The following is a 24,818-nucleotide window of genomic DNA, read 5'->3' on the forward strand; positions in this document are numbered from 1 at the left end:
TTGTGGCATTGGTCTGTAACAAAAACAGCCACTTGAAGATCTATTAATGAATGCCCAGTTAGATTGAAGTGTTCCCCAACAGGTTTCTGTATGTTCCCTTTATGGATATTTGTGTCCATTAATTCTTTCCTGTAGGGACTGTCCAGTTTGTCCAATATATATTGCAGTGGGGCATTGCTGGAATTTGATGGCATAGATCACATTACTGGATGTGCAGTTAAATGAATCTCTGATTTGGTGGTGTAACCCACACACCTAGTATGATTACCATACTGTGGTACCTCGACCACTGCAACAGTTAAGATCAAGAGACCTCTATAGCAGAGGATGGGAGTGAGCTGGCTTTTAGCTCAGAGGGTAGAGGCTTCTATACTCCCCTTCAGAGGTCCCAAGTTCAAATCCATCCTGGCTTATGTGGTTGGCTCCAGTAATGAATTTGCTTAATCTATGGTGTTAATCTCTACAAGAGGGAGCAGAGATAATTTTCCTGATTAGTGGGTATTGCCTTCGAAAGTGTTTCAGAAGTACTCCACATAAAGTTTGCAGTGGGTTTGTGCTACTAAGTGTGTTTAGTGAAGAGTTGTAGGATATCGCCACCTGGTAATTGACCAGAATCTCTTTTTTCTCCCAGAAATGGAGGACCAGAAAGGGTGTCTGTGGGAAGCTCACAAATGTAAAATCACACACTGCTTATGAAGACTGAGGAACTCCCGGACACAAGCTCTCACAGGGGCTAGGAGCTAAAGCGGATTCAAAGAGGGGGTGGCTTCTATCACCTTCCTCCGAAGCATCTGGAACTTGCTGGTGGATACGCAGCAAGATGGACTACAGGTCTGATCCATTTTGGCAGTGCCTGTCTTCCTATCAGTGCTCCAAATCCAAAACAATGGTTTGGCTGATCTTCCTGGAGTTGCTGGATTTGTGTAGACTTACACTGAGAGACTTCGCTAGCGTTTAGCCCATTCTTGTTTCTTTCAGGAAGTAAAGTTCAAAACTCCTTGAATCTGCCCAATCCATTATGTCAGCTGTCAATGAGACCAATTTCAACTATGCTGTGTTCCTTCTCATTGGGATACCGGGGCAAGAAGATGCCCATCTCTGGATCTCTGTCATCTTCTGCTTAATATATGCCGTTTCAATAGTGGGCAATTCAGTTATTCTGTTCATTATAAAAACAGACCCAAGCCTCCATGAGCCCATGTACATTTTCCTTTCCATGTTGGCCCTCACAGACCTTGGCTTATCGGTAGCCACCATGCCGACGATACTGGGCATATACTTGTTTAACTCAAGGGAGATCAGCGTGGATGCCTGTTCTGCACAGGGGTATTTCATTGCCACACTTCAAGGCACTGAATCTGCCGTGCTTCTGTTGATGGCCTTTGACCGCTTCATTGCAATCCGTGAACCACTGAGATACACGTCCATCCTAACCCTGCCGAGGATAGCCAAGATGGGGCTGGTCTTTGTGCTGAGAGTCGTGGTTGCACTATTCCCTTTCCCGTTTTTTCTAAAATGGTTCCAATATTGTCGAGCCAATGTCCTCTCCCATTCCTACTGCCGGAACGAGGACGTCATGAAGTTGGCTTGTTCGGACACCAGGATCAACAGTATCTATGGCTTGTGTATTAAAATCTTATTCATGGGGTTGGACTCATTACTCATCTTCCTCTCTTATGTGATGATCCTCAAAACCGTGCTGAGCATCGCGTCCTGGGCTGAGCGCCTCCGGGCCCTGGACACCTGTTTCTCACACCTCTGCGCCGTCATCCTCTTCTACATACCTGAAATCAGCTTGTCTTTGATACAACGATTTGGGAAGGGCTCCTCTCCCTTGCTTCAGCTTCTCCTGGGCTACATTGCCCTGTTGGTCCCGCCCCTGATGAACCCCATCGTGTACAGCGTGAAAAGCAAACTCCTTCGTGCGAGAATAATCAGGGTCTTCTTCAAGTGAAGGATCCATTCATCATCTGTCTCCAGCATGGTTAACTTGGAGGTAAAAAACAGGTCACAGCGCCCTATTGCATCCCAGACTTTTACATCTGAGATGACACGACTGACTGATCTACACTTTGCAGAGAGAGTTTCTGAGGGCATCTCAGGCCTGAAGCAATGGGATCGGCCTGGTGATGGGAACAGAGGACTGGGCTGGCGGGAAGGAGACAAACCCAAGAAGTAGCATTTACAGAGTGACTGTGTTTGTGGAGAGCCAGGGGACAGGTGGGATGTTGGCTTGTAAAGAACCATATCAGTGGATGTTCCAGCCTCATAATTCCTATGCATGCATTTCTATATAGTGAAGGGGAAGTGGGTGTTTCCTATGACCCCTGAATTAGAATCATAGAACACTAGAACTGGAAGGGACATTAAGAGGTCATTGAGACCAGTCCCCTACCCCCATGGCAGGACCCAGTACTGTCTAGACCATCCCTGATAGACATTTATCTAACCTACTCTTAAATATCTCCAGTGATGGAGATTCCACAATCTCCCTAGGCAATTTATTCCAGTGTTTAACCACCCTGACAGGTAGGAACTTTTTCCTAATGTCCAACCTAAACCTTCCTTGCTGCAGTTTAAGCCCATTGCTTCTTGTCCTATCCTCAGAGGCCAGGAAGAACAAGTTTTCTCCCTCCTCCTTGTGACACCCTTTTAGATACCTGAAAACCACTATCATGTCCCCTCCCAATCTTCTCTTTTTCAAACTAAACAAGCCCAGTTCTTTCAGACTTCCTTCATAGGTCATGTTCTCTAGACCTTTAGTCATGCTTGTTGCTCTTCTCTGAACCTTCTCCAATTTCTCTACATCTTTTTTGAAATGTAGTGCCCAGAACTGGACACAATACTCCAACTGAGGCCTAACCAGCGCAGAGTAGAGCAGAAGAATGACTTCTCATGTCTAAGTTGCTCACAACACACCAATCCTAGAATCATGTTTGCTTTTTTTGCAACAGTGCCACACTGTAGACTCATATTTAGCTTGTGGTCCACTATAACCCCTAGATCCCGTTCTGCTGTACTCCTTCCTAGACAGTCGCTTCCCATTCTGTATGTGTGAAACTGATTGTTCCTTCCTAAGTGGAGCGCTTTGCATTTGTCCTTATTAAACTTCATCCTGTTTACCTCAGACCATGTCTCCAATTTGTCCAGATCATTTTGAAATATGACCCTATCCTCCAAGGCACTTGTAACCCCTCCCAGCTTGGTATCATCTGCAAACTTAATAAGCGTACTCTCTATGAGTTGTCACTATGCCATTGCTGGTTACACATCCAAAAGCTAAGGCTACAGAGCTGGTCTACAGTCACAGTCCTGTCCCTTCCTGAGCTCTCTGGGTGCTGTGTGACCCAGGGGCAGTGGCTGTGGATGGGAATGTGAAAAGGGCTGTGACATCCACCCTTCCCCTCTAACTCCAGATGGGTGCTTGTGAGAGTTATGTCAGAGACATGATTGATGCCAGGATAGGTAGGGGTGGTGTCCCTGGCCTCTGTTTCTCAGAGAATGGAAATAGATGACACGGGAGGGATCAATTGATGATTCCCAGTTCTGTTTACTCCTTCTGGGGCACCTGGGCTGGATGGACCTTTGGTCTGACCCACTCTGGCTGTTCTTACGTTCTTATGACACAGTAGCCCAAGGAAATGCCATTCAGGCAACACTTCCACTCACATGTTAATGGCTCTGCCCACCACATTCTTGCTCAGCCCATACCCCACCAAGGAGGAGCAGAGCTGTGGGTGCGAGGGAGGGTCTGACGCGCAGGAGTCCTGGCAAGAGACTCAGGCCCACATTCCCTCTCTCTTTGTGCTGTTCCATCGAGCTTAATGCCCTGTCTTCTCACCGTGGCAAAGGTGAGGTGCCCCAAAGGGAATGAGCAGAACAGGCAATTATCAAGTCATGCACTTTCACCCTTTCCCCGCTTCTGGTAAATGGAGGCTAGGGTCACCATGCTTGGCCCTCCTGGTAAATATTAATTGATGGATCAATCCTCATTCATTCACTGTTGTAGTGTCTGATTTTACAGAATGCTCTGGCAAGGAGTTCCACAAGTTGACTCCATTGTGTGAAGAAATACTTCCCTTTGTTTGCTTTAAATCTGCTGCCTATTCATTTCATTGGGTAGCACCTAGTTCTTGTGTTATGGGAAGGAGCTAAATAACACTTTATTATTTCCTTTTTTCTCACCAGTCATCACTAAAGTGCAAGTCAGGAATGGACTTCAGTGAGAGGGCAAAGAGACCACATATCCCAGTTTTACTGTTTTGACAATCCTGATTTTTCCTGGTCAGAGTAAATCTTTGCTGACGGGGTCTCAGCATTCAAATTAGCAAGCTGCTCAAGTTGCACACAAGATTGCGATCCATTCAAGGCAACGATTCATATATTTATAGACATTAAGGCCAGAAGGATATATTGGATCATTTAGACTCTTGTCCTGCACAATTTTTGACCCAGATACTCCTTTATTGAGCCCAAAGACTTGTGTTTGATTAATGTATATCATGTCTTTGTCTACAGTGTATCTTTCAGGAATACCTCCGATCTTCATTCGGAGAGATAAGGAGGATCCACCACCTCTCTTGGGATATTGTTCTACTAGTTCAGTACTCTCATTGTTAAAAATGTGTGCCTCATTTCCAAATGTAATTTCTCCGTGTTCGGGTTCCAGCCACTAGTTCTTGTTACACTTTTCCCTGCAAGATTAAACAGCCCATTATTACCTGGGGGTATGTCTACACTACAAAGTTAGTTCGAACTAACAGACGTTAGTTCGAACTAACTTTCATGGGCGCTACACTAGTGCTCTGTAAGTTGGAATTTAATTCGAACTAACGGAGCGCTTAGTTCGAACTAGGTAATCCTCATTCCACGAGGATTAAGCCTAGTTCGAACTAGCTAGTTCGAATTAAGGGGTGTGTAGCACCTTAATTCGAACTAGTGGGAGGCTAGCCCTCCCCAGGTTTCCCTGGTGGCCACTCTGGCCAACACCAGGGAAACTCGTATGCCCCCTCCTGGCCCCGGACCCCTTAAAGGGGCACGGGGTGGCTACGGTGCCCGTGCCAGGTGCAAGCCTGCCAGCATCCAGCCAGCAGACCCTGCACCTGGCACGGATCGAGCCACCCACCCGATGCCCCCCAGCCCTCCCCTTCTTCCCGGAACCAGGCTGGCGGCTCCCGGGAGCTTGCCCGGGACCACAAGAGGCGGGCACCTGCCTGGGCTAGTGCGGACATCGTGGACCTCATCCACGATCTCCGCACTAGGCACAGGAAAGTGGCCGGCTTGGGAAGGATAGCTGACAGCCTGGCCACCCAAGAGCAGGTGTGCAAGAGAATCAAGGGGGTCCACTGAGACCCCCGACCCTGAGCCCTGAGCTTACAATGGCCGTCCTGGGTCAGACCAAAGGTCCATCTAGCCCAGTAGCCTGTCTGCCGACAGCGGCCAACCCTAGGGACCCTGAAGGGTTCAAAAAAAGAGCTAGATAGATTCATGGAGGTTAGGTCCATCAATGGCTATTAGCCAAGATGGGTAGGAATGGTGTCCCTAGCTTCGGTTTCTCTGGAGGTGGGTGACAGGGGAGGGTTGATGTGAGGATTAGCTGTTATGTTCCCTCCCTCTGGGGCATCTGGTGCTGGCCACTGTCAGCAGACAGGATACTGGGCTTGATGGACTGTTGTCTGACCCAGTATGGCCATTCTTATGTTCTTATTTCACCATGCTAGCTCACAAGAAATCAGAGAAGCAGTCCCCTCAGATATGCCAGCTCCTCTGTATCACCACTAGCAGCACTGCTTATAGGGTTATTACAACCAGTTTTCCTAGTTAAACAGTCTTCTCAGACTAAAGGACCAGCCACACACCCAGATCGATATCTAAAACAGATCCTTCTCAGAAATCACGCGGTTGCCAATCCTGTAGTATCTAAAATCTAAAGGTTTATCCAGAAAAATAAAAGTAGGGAAACAAGATGGCTTCCAGTTCCATGAGCCGTCACGTGTGCAAGTCACCTGTCCATGCACGACTCAGTTCTTTACAGGTAGAAGCCACTGCCCATGTGCCAGTTTAAACCTTTCCAAGAAGGCCCATCAGAGGCAAATTGGCTTCTCTCAGTCCACAATTTAAGATAAAAACGATACATGCATACAAATAGGTTCATCATAACCAGCAAGTCATAAACTTTTCACAGGCCGCTCTGCTTGGAGCCATGTTAAAACACAAAATGTGAGGCACACAGGGACCAAGTGGGTTGCCCAAAGTACAGGAGATTTGGTCCACTCTTGTAGCCACTGTATTCACTCTGGTTTGCACTCACTGTTTGCTCTGTTGTGCTGTGTGCGATTCCTGCTGTCCTGTGCTGGTCTGTAATGACTCTGTGTGAGTGTGTGTGCCTCAGTTTCTCTGGGCACTGCAACACTACCTGGACGAGGAGGGGGAGGCTGGTCATGACTCACTGGGGAAGAATGTGCAGCCTTTCACGTCCTGAGGGCCAGGTGACAGCAGATAACACCTTGGGCCCCCTAGAAAGGGAACAAAGCAGGAGGCGGGGCTGCCTCGAGGGATGGGTGATGAGCTGCTGTGAGAGTGAGTTAGTTTTCCGCTGGCTTGGGAGAAGGGAGTCTAGCTAGCCTGGGGGGCAGGGGCCCAGAGCTGGAGCTCTGGGTCGCCCTCATGCCCAAGACAGATTGTACTGATGGCTCCTGGTTCCTGTCACAAGAAGTCTGAGCTACGCTGTGTCCCTGTGAACCAATAAACCTTCTGTTCTACTTGGTGGCTGAAAGTCACATTTGGCAGCAGATGGGGGTGTAGGACCTGGGGACACCAAGGTCACAGAAGACGTCTGTGGAAGAGCCTGGAAGTGAAGCTGGCTCTTCTGAGTCCCAAGCCAGAACTTTAACAGTTGAGTCTGGGCCGCCTGCTACGGAAAGGATGTGGCCACATTGGAAAGAGTCCAGCGGAGGGCAACACGTGACGAGGGTCTGGAGCACGTGACATACGAGGAGAGGCTGAGGGAACTGGCTTTATTTGGTCTACAGAAGGGAAGAGTGAGGGGAATCAGGGAGGGCACCTGGGCATGAGTCTCTTGCCAGGGCTTGTGTGTGTCTCTTCTGTTCTGCCTTGGTGGGGCGTGGGCTCAGTAGAAGTGTGGTGTGCACAGCCATCAACCGGCACATGGGGGTGTTGTCCGAATGGCATTTCCATTACTCTGGCATGATTCTGGTTTACCTAGGGAGGTGGTGGAATCTCCATCCCTAGGGGTATGGCTACACTGCCCCCTCTTGTGCAAAAAAATATGCAAATGAGGCAAAGTGTGGAATATTGCTGCACCTCATTTGCATAATTAATGAGGCTCTGTTTTTGCACAAGAGGCTTTTGCACAAGAGCCGTTCTTCCTGAACAAAAGAGGAAGAACAGCTCTTGCGCGAAAGGGGTTTTTGCGCAAAAACGGAGCCTCATTAATGATGCAAATGAGGTGCGGTGATATTCTGCACTTCACCTCCTTTGCATAGTTTTTGCACAAGAGGGGGCAGTCTAGACATAGCCTCGAGGTTTTTAAGTCCTGGCTTGACAAAGCCCTGGCTGGGTTGATTTAGTTGGGATTGGTCCTGCCTTGGGCAGGGAGCTGGACTTGATGACTCCTGAGGTCTCTTCCAGCTCTAGGATTCTATGATTCTATGACTCAGTCAGAAGCACCTTGCTAGGAGCACACGGGAAGGGTGGGTGTCGGTGCCCCTTTCATAGTCACTGTCCACAGCTGGCGCAGCCCCATGGATCACACAGGAGCCAGCGTGTTCAGGAAGAGCCAGGACTGTGACTGCAGAACAGCCCTGCAGCTATTTCCACGGCTGATGGATGTTTAACCAGAGGTGGGACAGTGACAGGCCAGTTGTCATGGAAAATAACAGCCACAGCCCTTCTTTGAATAGAATGGGTCAACAGGAAGGCTGAGGTTGGGGCAGCCACAGATATGATTCCTTAATGGCCAACGTCCCACCTGTGCCCTGGGTCTTCATGGACACAGTCACTTTGTAAATGCTGCCTTCTGCCTTAGTTTCCTTCCCTCCATTCCAGTGTTCCTTGTTCTCCATCACAAGCCCTGTCCCATTGCTCCAGACCTTAGATGTCGTCAGAAACACGCTCTGCAAAGTGGAGATCAGTAGGTCATGTTGGCTCAGATACAAGAGCCTAGGATGAAAAAGGCGGGTTCTTTGTCTCCCATGTCACCAGAGCTGAGGACAGGTGATTAACATACCCTTCATTGGAAGAACACTTTGATGATCCTCACCCGCAGGTGTTTGCTTTTCACGCTGTACACGATCGGGTTCATCAGAGGCGGGACCAGCAGGGAGATGAAACCCAGGAGAATCTGAAGCAAGGGGGAAGAGCCCTTCCCAAATCGTTGTATCAAAGACAAACTGATTTCAGGTATGTAGAAGAGGACAACAGCGCAAAGGTGTGAAAAACAGGTGTCCAGGGCCCGGAGACGCTCAACCCGGGATGCGATGCTCAGCACTGTTTTGAGGATCATCACATAAGAGAGGAAGATGAGCAGCGAGTCCAAACCCATTGTTAATATTTTCATAGTCAGGCCATAGATACTGATGATTCTGGTGTCCGAACAAGACAACTTCATGACGTCCTCATTCCGGCAGTAGGAGTGGGAAAGGACATTTCCTCGGCAGTACTGGAACTGATTCAGGAGAAATGGGAATGGGAATATGACAGCCACCGCTCTTATTACAAAGACCAGTCCCATCTTGACTATTCTTGGTAGAGTTAAGATAGAAGAATATCTTAGCGGATTAGAGATGGCAATGAAACGGTCAAAAGCCATCAACAAGAGCACGGAGGATTCAGTGCATTGAAGGGCAGAAATGAAGTACACTTGGAGGAAACATGCATTGAAAGTGATCTTCCTAGAGTTAAACAAGAATGTGCCCAGTACCGTTGGTACGGTGGATATCAATAAGCCGAGGTCTGTGAGGGCCAACATGGAAAGGAAAATGTACATGGGTTCATGGAGGTTTGGATCTGTTTTTATAATGAAGAGAATGACTGAATTGCCTAATACAGAAGTAGCGTATATTAAGCAGAATGGGATAGAGACCCAAAGATGGACGTCCTCCTGCCCTGGTATCCCGGTGAAGAGGAACATGGCAGAATTGAATTTGGTGTCATTGACAGCTGACATCATGTCCTGGTCAGGCATGAGGACTTTGAACTTAACTTCCTGAAAGAGACAAGTATATAGATTGAATGATATTTAGCAAGGTAGCTTTCTGCTCCTAGCAGACGTCTACACAAACCCTGGAGCCCAAGGAAGATCAGCAAAAACATAGTTTTTCATTTACACCATTACAGGAAGGTAGGCACTGCCAGACTGGATCAAACCAAAAATCTATCCATCCTGGTATTCAGTGGTCAGTTCCAGATCTTGCAGAGGAAGGAGGAAGAAGCCCTGCAGTGGGTGGGTGACATAACCGGCTTCTGTGGAATTTGCCCCCTCGCATCCACCCATTAGGCATATTTTGTGGTAAAAATCAGGAATGTGAAGAGCCCTTTCAAGAGTTTTTAAATTTCCCCTCACTACTGTGATTGGATTTTCTGGTTACGCATATAAACATCCCGTCCCCTCTTTGAATCCTCCAAGCTCCTAGCCTCAGTGGTACCTTGTGGCTGGGAGTTCCACAGTCTATCTGAGCACGGTGTGATTTTACAGATGTGACCTTCCCACGGACACCCATTCTGGCCCTTCATTTCTGACTATGACCCATTGCAGCATGACATGTGTGCAAACATATGTCAAGTGCATGGTGAAATCAGTCATTGTATTGATCTGTCCCACATTGAAGCTACTTATACACATGTTTCATTGCTTCATTATAGATTCCCTTTTTATTTTCTCCACTCCTGGGAGTCCAAATTAGGCCACTGCCTCTCTGCAGTTCCTGGGAAAAATCCATAGGCGCAGGCTCTTAACTCAATAACACTGAGCTCAACAACATCAATCCAGATTTATGTGGTTAAATTCGATCAGACCTGGGATCTCGTAACTTTCCCTTCTACGTGCTCCCAAGCATGCATGGCGATCCCCATGAATCCCTCCCTAGATAAGATGAAGTGCTATTCCTGGCCAGCTGTGTCCAAATCCGGAGAGGTGGATCATCCTACAGGCTTCTTTTCATTCTCACGGGACTTGCATTCTCTCCTTCCACGTGGGTCTGTCGATACTGGCAAGTTACAAGCCAGCAGAGACAGCGACTTCAGCTGGGTGGGGAAGGGGTTTGGCTCACACATGGGTGCATAGGGGAAACACTAGATTCCTATTAACATTCAGTTGTGTGTGCAAGTTACTTCTGCCATGCTCATGGAGCAGCTGATGGGTGTCCATTATATACAGCCGCTATTACACTCCTCTTCCCTGCACCTCAGCTCAGCTCTATGCTGGAACACAGACAGGCAGTTCTTTTCACTCAGGGCCTTTTGGAAAACCTTGCACAGGTGTGGCAGAGGGACTATATTCTTGGCTCTGAACATAATTGTTAGAAATCGCCGCTGGTCAGTTACTGGGGGACAGTATCATGCAGCTGTTCACAGAACACAACTGCAAAAGCCCATTGCAAGAGGTATTTGAAGAACTTCTGAAATGCCGTCTACAACAAAACCTATTAGTCAGGAAAGTTGCTCCAGATGCTTCCCGTAGAGCAGTGGTTCCCAAACTTTTCAGCATCAGGCCCCCTTTTTGATTTTTGAGACACCCTCCTGCCCTCTCCCCCCGCAAATAGCCGCAAAACTGGAGGAAAAAAAAAAAGAACTGACCAGGGCTTAAAAACAGTCATGGCCCCTTTAATTCCCGGGTCCAGTGTAAAAAAAAAAAAAGTGCCGGTACTTCAAGGGAAAAGTTGTTCGCCCCAGCCAGTCTGAGCTGCGCGTGTTCCAGCGGACATTTCACATGGTATTTTCTGAATTTTTTTACAAGACGGACCGGGCTCTTTTTGTGGGAAGGATTGAAGGGCGGGAGGGGGCTGGGTCACCTCGCACCCACCCTGGAATTTCTTCACACCCCCCAGTTTGGTAATTCTGTTACAGTATGTTATGACTGGTTAATAAAATTATACTAAAATAACTGGTTAAAGTTTAGCTAAGCAGGACTCATGTTTCACTATATAAATTGGGGTCCAAGAAGGAGATCAGGAGGGAAAAGGTGAAAGAGGAAGAAAAAGAAGAAAGGAAGAAAGGAACAGAAAGAAGAAGGAGGGAAGACTTGGAAGAAAAAGTCACCTGAACGATACAGCCTAAGACCAGAGCTCCCAGGGCTCCTCTGTACGACCATGACATGCAACAGCTAGGATCCCGAGAGACTGACTTAGACTCGCCAACAGGGGAAGTCTGCCTGTCTTTATCACTGTGACACTGTCTGCTTAACATGGATATTGTCCTTGCTTGGTAATTGCCAATAAATAGAGAATAAGAATATTACTGTGTGAGGCTCTTTCAGTGGCAAAAGATCCTGCAGACCTGCAGGAAGTTATGTCCCGAGCCTTAGATACTGGGTAACAGTGCGTGTCTAAATTAACAGGGTTGCACCATGAGCTTTAGGAATTGGGTAAAGGTGTGTGTCCCTAAAGTGTGGAAGGGATAAGGAAAATTGTGTGGGTAACAATGCTACCTAGCGCTGCCTGCCCTCTGGCCCCATCGCTGAGTCACCCCAACAGCCCAGCTGAGTCCTCTGCCCCTGCATAGAACATCTGCCAATGCAAACAGCCTGCAGCCTTCGCCCTGCACTTGGCATGTTACAGACAGTGACACCTGCCCACGTACCCAGTTCCTGCTAGAAGGGAGCCGCTGGTGCCAGAGGTCTTCACCCTAAACCACAAGGAGCCATCGTAGAGGTTGCACGGGCAGCAGGCTGTGTGTGTTCAGATAGGGAGGCAACTGCCTTTATGCAGCATGTTTGTCCCTTCCCTTGGGGCCACTTGGCCATCAGGGAACCTCAGCTGCTTGACTTAGTGTGCACCAGCTTTAACCCCGTCATGGCCAATGGCAAACGGCAGGAGACCAAATCCCAGGGGATGGAGGGATGATGCTAAACAACTGGTCTGTAGCACCAGCCCTGCTGTAAGTTCTGTTTCTGGAATCCAGGCTTGTCAGCATTGAGGCTACGGCTCTGGTCAGTCACATGACTACCGTGGGGGTGGCTGAGTGGTAACAGTGATGCTGTCACAGCTGTGATCCTGAATAAAATAAAATAGAATGCTGATAATAATATAGGACCCCAGATTTCTCACTGGCAGCCCCTTTCCTGCATTACAAACCTCGGATGCAGGCCTGAAAAGGGAGAATCCACACGGCTCCATGTATGGAATTTTCCCTCAGATTGTTCCAAGAGGGGAGATACATTCCCTTTTCCCTGATGTATGAAGAGGGGGACCCAGGATCCAGGAATCCCCAAAGTTATGAAGAAATCTCGGTGATCCACTAGTAACCAGGTCCACTCACAATCTATAGGCCTCTACATAAGAACCGCTATACTGGGTTAAACCAAAGGTCCATCTAGACCAGCATCCTGTTGTAACCCCCAAGGAGATTGCTTGGATTCCCGGGGTTTTGTCTGCTGGCAGCTCAGGGAGAGGCACTCTGAGTTTGCCTTGGCTCCCCCTCCCTACCAGGGCCAGAGTCTGCCCGGCAACCCACAGGGAGTGAGATGCCCCTCCCAGGGGGAAGGAGAGGCCATTGTTGAGGGGAGTCTGGAGCCAGCCAGGGAAAGGGGAGGACTGGCTGTGTGGGAGCTAGTAAGCCCCCGGCCTGCATGCAGGGTTCCCCCTGAGAGCTAGCCTCTAGGGACCTGAAGGCAGGATCCCTCAGCTGGGTTTATGTCTCCACTGTTGATTCCCAGTTGTGGAGTTTGCTGGGAGGCTTCCCCAGCCAGGCGGAGTTGGCTCTCCAGCTCCCTGGGTGAGAGAGTCACTGCATGGTCAGCTGGGCTCTAGCAGCAAGTTCAGGGCTGCTGCCTGCGGTGTGGGTCTGAATGCTGGGCTGGGAGGCTGTAGTTTTGAATTTTGGTGCAGTTGTGTGGTCTGCATCTTGAGCCCTGCACCCCTTCGCGGTGAGGGGAAATTCTGGGACCGAAGCAGCCTGGTTCCTGCTTGAAGAGGACCCCTGTGAGAAGAGAGCAGCCCCTTTGCAGAGACTGAGTCATCTCTCAGCCTGAGGCTCATTCATGGAGTGTGTGAGTGCACCAATTTTTAGTTAGTAAGTCAGGGAATTTGTTTGGGGATTTTATTACCTGCAGCATATTAAACTGTGGAGGGATTTACCATCTTCTCCCATTTGTGAGTCCTTTGGGCTGTACTGGACCTAGTCAGCCCCACTGCTAAACCTCTGCAGAGAAGGATTGTGTGGTCAACAGTCATCAAGGGCCCCAACAAAGTACGCGTACCAACGGGACACTAACCTCACAGTTGCTGGGCACCGGTGACCCTAAAAATAGTGTTACCCTGTTCTGTTATAATTGTCTCCTGTTTAATATCATTGTGTTTATTATAGTGTATGTGTTTGTGTTATTTTCTGGGAGTCTCCAACTATCTTACAAATACGTGGGGATTATCCTGGGCTAGAATTTTCCTCCCAAGCTGCCCTGGTGACCCTGCTAGGAAGGAGTGAGGGGGGTGGAGGCACCGCCAAGTACATCAATCAGAAAGAATAAAATTGAGTAGGTGGCGGGATCCAGAAGAACCCAGACCTATCCATCCGAACCTGAAAGGAGATTGGCTTTAAAAGAAGGTAACCAGGTGGAGAGGGGGCGCTACATTGTGGTTCCCATACCGGGAGTCGAACCCGGGCCGCCTGGGTGAAAACCAGGAATCCTAACCGCTAGACCATATGGGAACCACAATGTAGCGCCCCCTCTCCACCTGGTTACCTTCTTTTAAAGCCAATCTCCTTTCAGGTTCGGATGGATAGGTCTGGGTTCTTCTGGATCCCGCCACCTACTCAATTTTATTCTTTCTGATTGATGTACTTGGCGGTGCCTCCACCCCCCTCACTCCTTCCTAGCAGGGTCACCAGGGCAGCTTGGGAGGAAAATTCTAGCCCAGGATAATCCCCACGTATTTGTAAGATAGTTGGAGACTCCCAGAAAATAACACAAACACATACACTATAATAAACACAATGATATTAAACAGGAGACAATTATAACAGAACAGGGTAACACTATTTTTAGGGTCACCGGTGCCCAGCAACTGTGAGGTTAGTGTCCCGTTGGTACGCGTACTTTGTTGGGGCCCTTGATGACTGTTGACCACACAATCCTTCTCTGCAGAGGTTTAGCAGTGGGGCTGACTAGGTCCAGTACAGCCCAAAGGACTCACAAATGGGAGAAGATGGTAAATCCCTCCACAGTTTAATATGCTGCAGGTAATAAAATCCCCAAACAAATTCCCTGACTTACTAACTAAAAATTGGTGCACTCACACACTCCATGAATGAGCCTCAGGCTGAGAGATGACTCAGTCTCTGCAAAGGGGCTGCTCTCTTCTCACAGGGGTCCTCTTCAAGCAGGAACCAGGCTGCTTCGGTCCCAGAATTTCCCCTCACCGCGAAGGGGTGCAGGGCTCAAGATGCAGACCACACAACTGCACCAAAATTCAAAACTACAGCCTCCCAGCCCAGCATTCAGACCCACACCGCAGGCAGCAGCCCTGAACTTGCTGCTAGAGCCCAGCTGACCATGCAGTGACTCTCTCACCCAGGGAGCTGGAGAGCCAACTCCGCCTGGCTGGGGAAGCCTCCCAGCAAACTCCACAACTGGGAATCAACAGTGGAGACATAAACCCAGCTGAGGGATCCTGCCTTCAGGTCCCTAGAGGCTAGCTCTCAGGGGGAACCCTGCATGCAGGCCGGGGGCTTACTAGCTCCCACACACTCAGTCCTCCCCTTTTCCTGGCTGGCTCCAGACTCCCCTCAACAATGGCCTCTCCTTCCCCCTGGGAGGGGCATCTCACTCCCTGTGGGTTGCCGGGCAGACTCTGGCCCTGGTAGGGAGGGGGAGCCAAGGCAAACTCAGAGTGCCTCTCCCTGAGCTGCCAGCAGACAAAACCCCGGGAATCCAAGCAATCTCCTTGGGGGTTACACTGTCTTCCCACAGTGGCCAATGCCAGATATCCCAGAGGGACTGAACAGAACAGGGAATCATCAAGTGATCCCTCCCCGTCACCCATTTCCAACCTCCCATAACACAAGAACCAGGGGACATCAATTGAAATGAATAGGTATCATGTTTAAAACTAACAAAAGAAAGTATTTCTTCACACCTCACACAGTCAACCTGTGGAACTCCTTGTCACAGGATGTTGTGAAAGCCACGTCTTAAAAGGGTTAAAAAATAACTAGATACGTTCTTGGAGGTTATGTCCATCAATGGATATTAGCCAGGATGGGTAGGAATGACGTCATCAGCCTCTGTCAGAGGTTGAGAATGGGCAAGTGGAGATGACTCTCTTCATGATTCCATGCACTGTTCATTCCCTCTGGAGCACCTGGCATTTGCCATTGTCAGAGGACAAGCCACTGGACTAGATGGACCTTTGGTCTGACCCAGTATGACTGTTCTTATGTTCTTTTGTTCTTAATGATGCCACGATCACTTTCTTGAGTGGTAAGACCTAAGTTAGAGCCCATCATTTTGTATGTATAATTAGATTATGTTTCTCCAATGTGCATTTCTTTACATATATCAGCACTTAATTTCTTTTGCCAGTTCGTTGCCCGTTCACCAAGTTTGGGGAGTCCCAAAGCAAGGCAGAGCCTTCTCACAGTCTATGGATATGGCTGATGGGCCGTGAGTCCTGTCTTGCTTTTCTTTTGTGCTACATGAAGTGTTAGCTGTTGTCATCAGTCAACGTAGCACAGCTGGAATACAGCTACACAGTCAATATTTCTAACTTCAGATACAAAAATGATACACATGTAAAAATAGGGTAATCATATTCATTAGCCCAATTCCAGCACTTCACCTCACTCCTAGTGAAATAGGTTTCCCTAATATCCAACCTAGACCTCCCACACTGTAATTTGAGACCATTGCTCTTTGTTCTGCCATCTGTCACCACTGAGAACAGCCTCTCTCCATCCTCTTTGGAACCCCCATTAAGGTAACTGAAGGCTGCTATCAAATCCCCCCTCACTCTTCTCTTTTGGAGACTAAATAAGTCCAAATCTCTCAACCTCTCCTTGTAGGTCATATGCTCCAGTCCCCTAATCATTTTGGTTGCCCTTGGCTGGACTTTCTCCAATGTATCCACATCCTTTCTGTAATGTAATTAGATGCAATATTCCAGATGTGGTCTCACCAATGCCAAATAAAGGGGAATAATCACTTCCCCAAATATGCTGGCAGTTCTCCTCATAATGCACCCTAATAAGCGGTTAGCCTTCTTGGCTACAAGTGCACACTGATGACTCATATTCAGCCTCTCATCCACTGTAATCCCCAGGCCCTTTTCTGCTGAACTGCTACTTAACCAGTCGGTCCCCAGCCTGTAACAATGCTTGGGATTCTTCCGTCCCAAGTGCAGGACTCTGAAGTTATCCTTGTTGAACTGATTTCCTGTTCCCTAATTTAGTGTCCCCTCATCCCCATCCCCTCATCCTAGTAATTAATAAAGATGTTGAACAAAATCATCCCTAGAGGTCTCTACTCATTGAGCCCTTAGATCTAGCCAGTTTTCTATCCACCTTACATCATAGAACGCAGTCAGGTTGGTTAGGCATGACTTGCCCTTGGTTAATCCACGTTGACTCTTCCCGATCACTCTTCTCTCTTCCAAGTGCTTCAAAATGGATTCCTGAGGTCCCCTCCATGATTTTTCCGGGAACTGAGGTGTAGTCCAGTCTGCAGTTCCCTGGATTGTCCTTCTTCCCTTTTTCAAAGATGGGCACTACCTTTGTCTTTTTCCAATCATGTGGGACCTCCACTGATCACCACGAGTTTTCAAAGATAATGGCTAAAGGCTCTACAATGACATCTGTCAACTCCCTCAGCTCTCTCAGCTGCATTAAATCTGGCCACATGGATTTGTGTATGTCCAGCTTTTCTAAATAGTTCATAACCTGTTCATTCTTTACTGTGTTGCCTAGTGCAGCAGTCTGGGAGCTGACACTGTCTGTTAAGACAGAGGCAAAAAAGCATTGAGTACTTCAGCTTTTCCCATGTCATCTGTCAGTAGGTTACTTCCCTCATCCAGTAAGAGCCCCACACCCCTTATTGCTAACATGCCTGTAGAAACCTTTCTTGTTACCCTTCACTTCCCTTGCTAGCTGCAATTCCAATTGTGCTTTGGCCTTCCTGCTTACACCCCTGAATGCTTGAGCAAAATATTTCTACTTCTTCCTGGTCATCTGTCCAAGTTTCCACTTCTTGTAAGCTTCCGTTTTGGTTTGAGCTCACCAAGGATTTCCCCACTAAGCCAATCTGGTCGCCTACCATATTTGCTTTTCTTGCTGCGTATCGGGATGCTTTGTTTCTGCATCTTCCATACAGGTTCTTTAAAATACAGCTGGCTCTCCTGGATTCCTTCCCCCCCTGTGTTAGTGTAACCCACTCACCTGGTGCAGTTCACTGTCCCACGTAGTGGCACTTAGACCACGTACAGCGAGAGATAAGAACAAGGGAGCTCTACAACCTAGGCTGAGGGCCAGCTGGCTTTATAGCTCAAGCTGTAGAGGATCCTGCACATCCCTAGTTCAAATCTGCCTGGTGGTGGTTATATTAGAGCCCCAGGGGATCCTGCCCATCTATTCTTTGAGGGTATGTCTACACTGTAACAATATTTGAAAATAACTACCGCAATTCAGAAATAACTTCATCCGTGTCTACACAGCAGTCAATTATTTCAAAATAGTGTCAAAATACTGTCCAGCTGCAGGACTTCTTACTCCGACTTCTTTAACCCTCAGGCTACGTCTACACTGGCATGATTTTCCGGAAATGCTTTTAACGGAAAAGTTTTCCGTTAAAAGCATTTTTGGAAAAGCATGTCTAGATTGGCAGGATGCTTTTCTGCAAAAGCACTTTTTGAGGAAAAGCATCCATGGCCAATCTAGATGAAGTTTTCCGAAAAAAAAGCCCCGATCGCCATTTTCGCGATCGGGGCTTTTTTGCGGAAAACAGTACTATGCTCTCTACACTGGCCCTTTTGCACAAAAGTCTTTTGGAAAAAGACTTTTGCCCAAACGGGAGCAGCATAGCATTTCCGGAAAAGCACTGATAATTTTATAGGAGATCGTCAGTGCTTTTCCGGAAATTCAAGCGGCCAGTGTAGACAGCTGGCAAGTTTTTCCGCAAAATCATCAGCCTCATTGTACGAGCAGTAAGGGAAATCCAAGGAAGAGGGCTCTGTTTCGAAATAAGTGCTGTGAAGATGCTCCCTGTTTCGAAATAAGCTACGCAATTGACATAGCTCAGTTTGCATAGCTTATTTCAAATTAAGCCCTGCAGTGTCCCTGCACTGTTTGACCCCGGAGGAGCCAAAGTCTGCTTTCCTGAAGTCCAGGGTGTGTATTTTGCGGCTCTCCTTTGTTCCTTTTGTCAGGATCCTGAACTCGACCATCTCATGATCACTGCTTCTCATGTTGCCACCCACATCCACTTCCCCTACTAATTCCTCCCTGTTTGTGAGCAGCAGGTCAAGCTGCGCAAATGACAGGGGATGGATCACTCTAAAATTGCCCTGTTTTGCTCATTCCAACAAAAGTATCTCCACAGACCACTGTTGGAAGACAGGACACTGGGCTAAAAGGACCATTGGTTTGACCCTGATGATGCTGCTGCAGACAAACATTTTCCAGGGGATTCTTGTGCCACGGAGCTATCAGAGCTACCCTAGCAGAGATCCAGGCCTGGTGAGGCTGGGAGATGGATAGGGGATGGGTGCTACGAGGAAAGGGTGTGGACCTGTAGCATGAATGACAGAGGGGGATGGACTGAGCTAGAGCTGAGCTGGAGAACCAGTGGTTTATTTCCCCATTTCCCTCCATGAAACAAATTTGAGCCAAACTGAAATGTTTGGGTCCATTTTTGGGGTAAATTTTCACAGAGAACTGGTCGCTGGTCTCTGAACGCTCAGCTGCCATGATGCAGCCCAGGTACAGCTGCAGGTTCGAAAGAGCCAGTGGAGGCTTTTTCATCTGCTTCTTCCTCCTAATGCAAATGAAGGTGGCCGGGGTATTGGGTCCATCACCTGCTCTAACCAGCCTTCTTGCCTCTGTGCAGCCCCCTCCTTCCTGTGCAAAGATAAATGCCAACAGGCAGAGAGAGGCTGCTGTGACAGGCCCTAGTGGCCCATGTCTGGGAGCTGTAGAGGGTCCTAGAGCAGCTGTGGAGGCCCAGAGATTGCGGGTAGTTGGGCCCAGTGACCAGTGTATCACTGAGAACTGTGCATAATATTGGGGATCCCTGGATTCTGGGTCCCTCTTTTCAAGGAAGGGACCTCAACTTCCCGCAGCAATCTGAGGGAAATTTCCATGTATGGAGCTTTGTGCAAATTTCCATGTATGGAGCATCCTTGTTAATACAGGATAGTGAATTATTGCAGAGAAATATGGTCATTCATTAATTCATTCATTTAGTTCGTTCGTTCATTAGTTCCGTGAGATCCCAGCTGTAACAGCATCATCTTTACCATTCAGCTGCCCCGAGGCAGTTATGAGACTAATCAGAACCATATGTACAGTGCAGACAAGCCCGGATTCCAGGAATGGAGCCTGCAGCAGGGCTGGTGCTGCAGGCCAGTTGTTTATCATCATCACCCATCCCCTGGGATTTGACCTCCTGCCATTTGCCATTGGCTGTGATGGGGTTAAAGCTGGTGCACATGAAGCCAAACAACTGAGGTTCCCTGATGGCCAAGTGGCCCCACGGGACAGTAAAAACATGCTGCATAAAGGCAGTTGCCTCCGTCTCTGAACACACACTGCCTGCTGCCCGTGCAACCTCTCCGATGACTCCTTGTGCTGTAGGGTGAAGACCTCTGGTGCCTGTGGCTCCCTTCTAGCAGGAACTGGGTAAGTTGACAGGTTTCACTTTTGTTAAATTGCAAAGTGCAGGGCAAAGGCTCCAATTGTTTGCATTGGCAGATGTTCTGTGCAGAGGCAGAGGACTCAGCTGGGCTGTCGGGGTGATCCAATGACAGAGCTGGAGAGCAGGCAGTGGTAAGAAGCTGGGAATACCCCTGCCACATCTGCCGATGCGCCATTGTGGGGTTTTTAGGCAACTCAGAAATTTCCAATGAGCCTGGAATGTTAAATGCTCAATGCTCAGAGTCAGGATTTCGTGGTGGGTCCCATTTCCAGAGGTGCCGTGTGCTCTGGGTGGGTTCCTGCCAAGGGCACCTCAGGTTCATTTTCTCCCAGAATCACAATCAGCAAATGTGTTTTCAAATCTTTGATTCCCTGAAGTGCTCACTGAGCAACAGCTTTGCTTGAGCTGTTGCTTCCCTTTTTGCTTGTTTTCCAGCAGCCTGCTGGTGAACTAGGAAGAGCCAGACTAATTTCACTCATTAGAACCATCTCTTATACTACCCCATAGTTAATCCAATGTAGCCTTTTAGCAAACATTTTGAAGAACTAGGTTTAACCCACCCATTTGTTAGGGCAGTCGAGCTCCATGTCTGTTCCAGTGCCTCTGTCACGTGCTATGAATTTCATGTGTACAGGACAGACACAGAGACAATGGAAGCTGCTGGTGTTGATCTTCCACGGTTCCAATGAGCAGGTCTCGTGCAGACAGCTAATTTGAACTGAGAGGGCCACTGTGGTTATTGTCGGTAGCCCTGATTCCATGAGGAGTAAGGGAAGTCGAAGGAAGAGTGTTCTCCCTTCGATTTCCTGCAGTGTGGACAGTGCCAAAAGTCGAGTTAACTCAACTTCAGCTAGGGAGAGAGAGAGCAATAGACTGATCTCACGTGGGAAGTGAAGTGCCATTTCTATGAATACTCAGATTTTAGACTTTAAAAGCTATGTTCTGCAGACCCTCATCATGCCAGAATAACATCTTTGTACTAGTGAGTGGGAGTTCAGATAATAAATATTTTACATATTGACTCCAGTGCCTGTTACTACTCCAGAGACAGGCTACAGATTGACAGAATAGAACCTGAGGAGAAGGAGTTGGCTATTAACCCTCGTGAGTGCCAGCCCACAGCATTTGATTTAGAGAGTCTTAACTAGACCTGCTAAATTGAATGTCAGATGATTGATCTTCAGTGTGGTAAGTATAGACACAGTCTGAGAAGCTGCTACATTTTAAGATCCCCTTCAGCCTGAGAAATGGTCTTTGAAGGAAGTTGAAAGGGGGAAAGAATGGGTTTGCATGTGTGTGCTAAAGTACAGTGTGGAAATATTATGCCAAACATGTGTCTGATGGCATGCATGTACATTGAAAGCCAGCAGCAGAGATGATGGAATTTCTACAAGAAGTACCTGACTTTTGCCTTAGAAAGTATAGAAGAACTCCCAAGACTGTTTGCAATTTTTTTGTGCTACTAGCTCTTTGTCCAGTAAAAACTTAAAACACAATAGCTATGTCTAGACTGGCAAGTTTGCCGTTAAAAGCATTTTCGGAAAAGAGCATCTAGATTGGCATGGACGCTTTTCCGCAAAAGCACTTTTTGCGGAAAAGTGTCCGTGCCAATCTATACGCGCTTTTCCACAAAAAAGTCCTGATCCCCATTTTCGCTATCGGGGCTTTTTTGCGGAAAACAAATCTGAGCTGTCTACACTGGCCCTTTGCGCAAAAGGACTTTTGCCTGAATGGGAGCAGCATAGTATTTCTGCAAGAAGCACTGATTTCTTACAGTAGGAAGTCAGTGCTTTTGCGGAAATTCGAGAGGCCGGTGTAGACAGCTGGCAAGTTTTTCCAGAAAAGCGGCTGATTTTCCGGAAAAACTGGCCAGTCTAGACACAGCCACTGAACGGTCCAGCAGCACCTTAGAAACGAACAAAAAATTTAGATTGTATCAGTGAACAGTTCCATAATATTGTTTCTTGGTAACTGACTAGAAGTTGTTTCTTGCACTTATCTTCAGGAGGTTCAGGAAGAGCATGCAAGTCCTGGGAAGAGGAGGAGAAGCCTGTAGGATGATCCATATCTCTGGATTGAGATAACACTGGCGGGCAAATCACTTCAGCTTCACTAGGAGGGATTCCCGGGGCTTAGAGTCGATCATTGGAAGCATTTACAGAGGGAAAGTTAAGAGAATTGGATTGAATTTACACCTATAAATCTGTACTGATGACCTTGCAGTCACTGTTAGGGTACATCTAAACTACATGCCTCTGTCGGCAGAGGCATGTAGATTTGTTTTTTTGGCAAAGGCAAATGAAGCCACGATTTAAATGATCAGCTGTTTGTCGGCTCAGCGCGGCAGCCATGTAAATGTAAATGAAGCCGCGATCATTTAAATCGCGGCTTCATTTGCCTTTGCCTATGTGTCTAATCTACATGCCTCTGATGACAGAGGCATATAGTCTAGACGCAGGCTTAGTGAAATAGGAACCCCTAAGGTTTTCCACCTTCTACTGCAAAGAGGCACTGGCATAATCTGGACTCTCAGGAGAGGAGAAAATATAAAAAATATAGAATGAGGCAATGCCACCCATTTATGAACTGACTCAATGTAAGGCAAACAAAGTGAATGTCTGTTTTCACCACACATGTGCCGTATGTTTGCACACGTCATGCGACAGTGGAGAAAAGAATGGCCAGAATAGGTGTCTGTGGGAAGGTCACAAATGTAAATTCACACAGTGCTCAAGTTGGCTGCGGAACTCCCAGCCACATGATACCTAAAGGTCTAGGTGCTTAGGGGGATACAAAGAGGGACTGGATGTTTATCTTGAAAACTAGAAAATCCAATTACACTGGAGAGGGCAGATTTAAAAACTCTTGGAAGAACTCTAAACATTCCTGATTTACACTCCGAAATGTGTCTAATTTATGGGAGTGGGGGGGAACATTCTGCAACAGCAGGTTTGGTCCGACCTGCCTATTGCAACGCCTCTTCCTCCAAAGCACCTAGAACTGGCTGTAAATGCAAAACTATGACTGATCTTCCTTGAGCTCCTGAGTGTGTAGTGAGCTGCACCGAGAGAAGAAAACTGTCTCATTAAATATCATTTAGTCTCTTCTTGTTCCTTTCAGGAAGAAAAGGTCCAAGCTCCTTGTATCTGCTCAGTACATGATGTCAGCTGTCAATGACACTATATTCTCACATACCGTGTTCCTTCTCACTGGTCTACCTGGGCAGGAAGACATCTATCTATGGATCTCTATTGTCTTCTGCTTAATCTATGTTATTTCAATAGTAGGCAATTCAGTCATTCTGTTCATTATAAAAAGAGATCCAGGCCTCCACGAGCCCATGTACATTTTCCTTTCCATGTTGGCCCTCACAGACCTTGGCTTATCGATAGCCACTATACCAACCATAATGGGCATATACTTCTTTAACTTTAAGGAGATTAGCCTTCATCCCTGTATTGCCCAGATTTACTTCATTGCTGTGCTTCAGTACGCTGAATCTGCCGTGCTCTTGTTCATGTCCTTCGACCGCTTCATCGCCATCAGTGACCCGCTGAGATATGGTTCCATCTTAACCCTGCCCAGAATAGCCAACATGGGGCTGGTGAGTGTGCTAAGAGCACTTACCATAGTACTCCCGCTTCCTCTTTTCCTGAGACAGTTCCAATACTGTCGAACCAATGTCCTCTCCCATTCCACCTGCCGGAATGAGGACATGTTGAAGTTGGCTTGTTCGGACACCAGAGCTAGCAGCATGTACGGCTTGATCATTAAGATCTTAACAATGGGGATGGACTTGCTGCTCATCTTCGTCTCTTACGTGATGATCCTCAAAACGGTGCTGAGCATCGCGTCCCAAGCAGAGAGTCTGAGGGCCCTGAACACCTGTGTCTCCCACCTCTGCGCCGTCATGCTCTTCTATGTACCAGAGTTCAGCTTGTCGGTGATAACCAGGTTCGTGAAGGACAGTTCTCCTTTGCTTCGGATTCACCTGGGCTATGTCTCCATGCTTGTCCCACCCCTAATGAACCCAATCGTGTATAGTGTGAAAAGCAAACACCTTCGTGCGAGGATTATCAGGGCATTCATCAAATAACGGGTCTGTTCATCGCCCCTCCCCATCACAGGTGACACCAGAGAGAAAAACTATATTCCATAGTCACCTCTTCCATCCTGGGTCATCACTTCTGAGAGGACATGAGCAATTGTATTCCACTATGGAGAGAGAGGTTCAGATGGACTCTAAGACCTGGGGTGTTGGTCAAGGGGCTGTCCCCACATGCTGGTGAGGGAGGACAGTGCATGGGGGAAAGGAAACTAAGGCATCCAGCACCATTTAAATATCCTGCGCTTCATTTGCATAAAAATATTTCCCCCACATTTTTCAGTGGTCATCCTCACAAATACACTCATAGCTTAAATGTAACATTCATGTCCCATTAGGGGCTGAATACTACGTTAAGCATTGTCCACTGCAACATTTTAAATGCCGTCCCTCTAAGGACAAAATATGTTGTGGACACACTGGTTTATGTTGCCTCCACTCCTCACAAGTTTTGGAAATGTAGGACCCCTCCCTTCCTGGACCAAATGTGTTCCACTTATTTCTAATTAACATAAATCTCTGTTAATAATCTTCTGCTGCACCCAGGTCACTGCGGCTCTTTTCTCTTTTCCAGGGTGGTGTTTTAGCATCGTGGTCTTCCTGTCCCCTTTGAGAGTGGGGTGAGCCTAGTGAAAG

The 24,818-nt window shown here is 47.7% G+C and overlaps 3 protein-coding genes and 1 non-coding gene across 4 annotated transcripts; 2 read left to right on the forward strand and 2 right to left on the reverse strand.

Annotated features, from left to right (window-relative positions):
* Positions 1–1,018: 1,018 nt before the first annotated feature.
* On the forward strand, positions 1,019–1,954 carry LOC102443752 (olfactory receptor 51G2-like). Its single transcript, XM_075921437.1, has one exon. The coding sequence runs from the start codon at positions 1,019–1,021 to the stop codon at positions 1,952–1,954; it is 936 nt and encodes a 311-aa protein (XP_075777552.1).
* Positions 1,955–8,251: 6,297 nt separating this feature from the next.
* LOC102443988 (olfactory receptor 51G2-like) lies at positions 8,252–9,187 on the reverse strand. The gene has a single exon (XM_075921441.1). The coding sequence runs from the start codon at positions 9,185–9,187 to the stop codon at positions 8,252–8,254; it is 936 nt and encodes a 311-aa protein (XP_075777556.1).
* A 4,625-nt stretch (positions 9,188–13,812) lies between these two features.
* TRNAE-UUC (transfer RNA glutamic acid (anticodon UUC)) lies at positions 13,813–13,884 on the reverse strand. Its single transcript has one exon. It is a non-coding gene; the product is annotated as a tRNA-Glu (tRNA).
* Positions 13,885–23,237: 9,353 nt separating this feature from the next.
* On the forward strand, positions 23,238–24,173 carry LOC102444231 (olfactory receptor 51G2-like). The gene has a single exon (XM_006126582.4). It carries the CDS (start codon positions 23,238–23,240, stop codon positions 24,171–24,173), a length of 936 nt encoding a protein of 311 aa, XP_006126644.4.
* Positions 24,174–24,818: the final 645 nt, after the last annotated feature.

This window comes from Pelodiscus sinensis, chromosome 1 (genome assembly GCF_049634645.1).
Source record: "Pelodiscus sinensis isolate JC-2024 chromosome 1, ASM4963464v1, whole genome shotgun sequence".
NCBI lineage: Eukaryota > Metazoa > Chordata > Testudines > Trionychidae > Pelodiscus > Pelodiscus sinensis.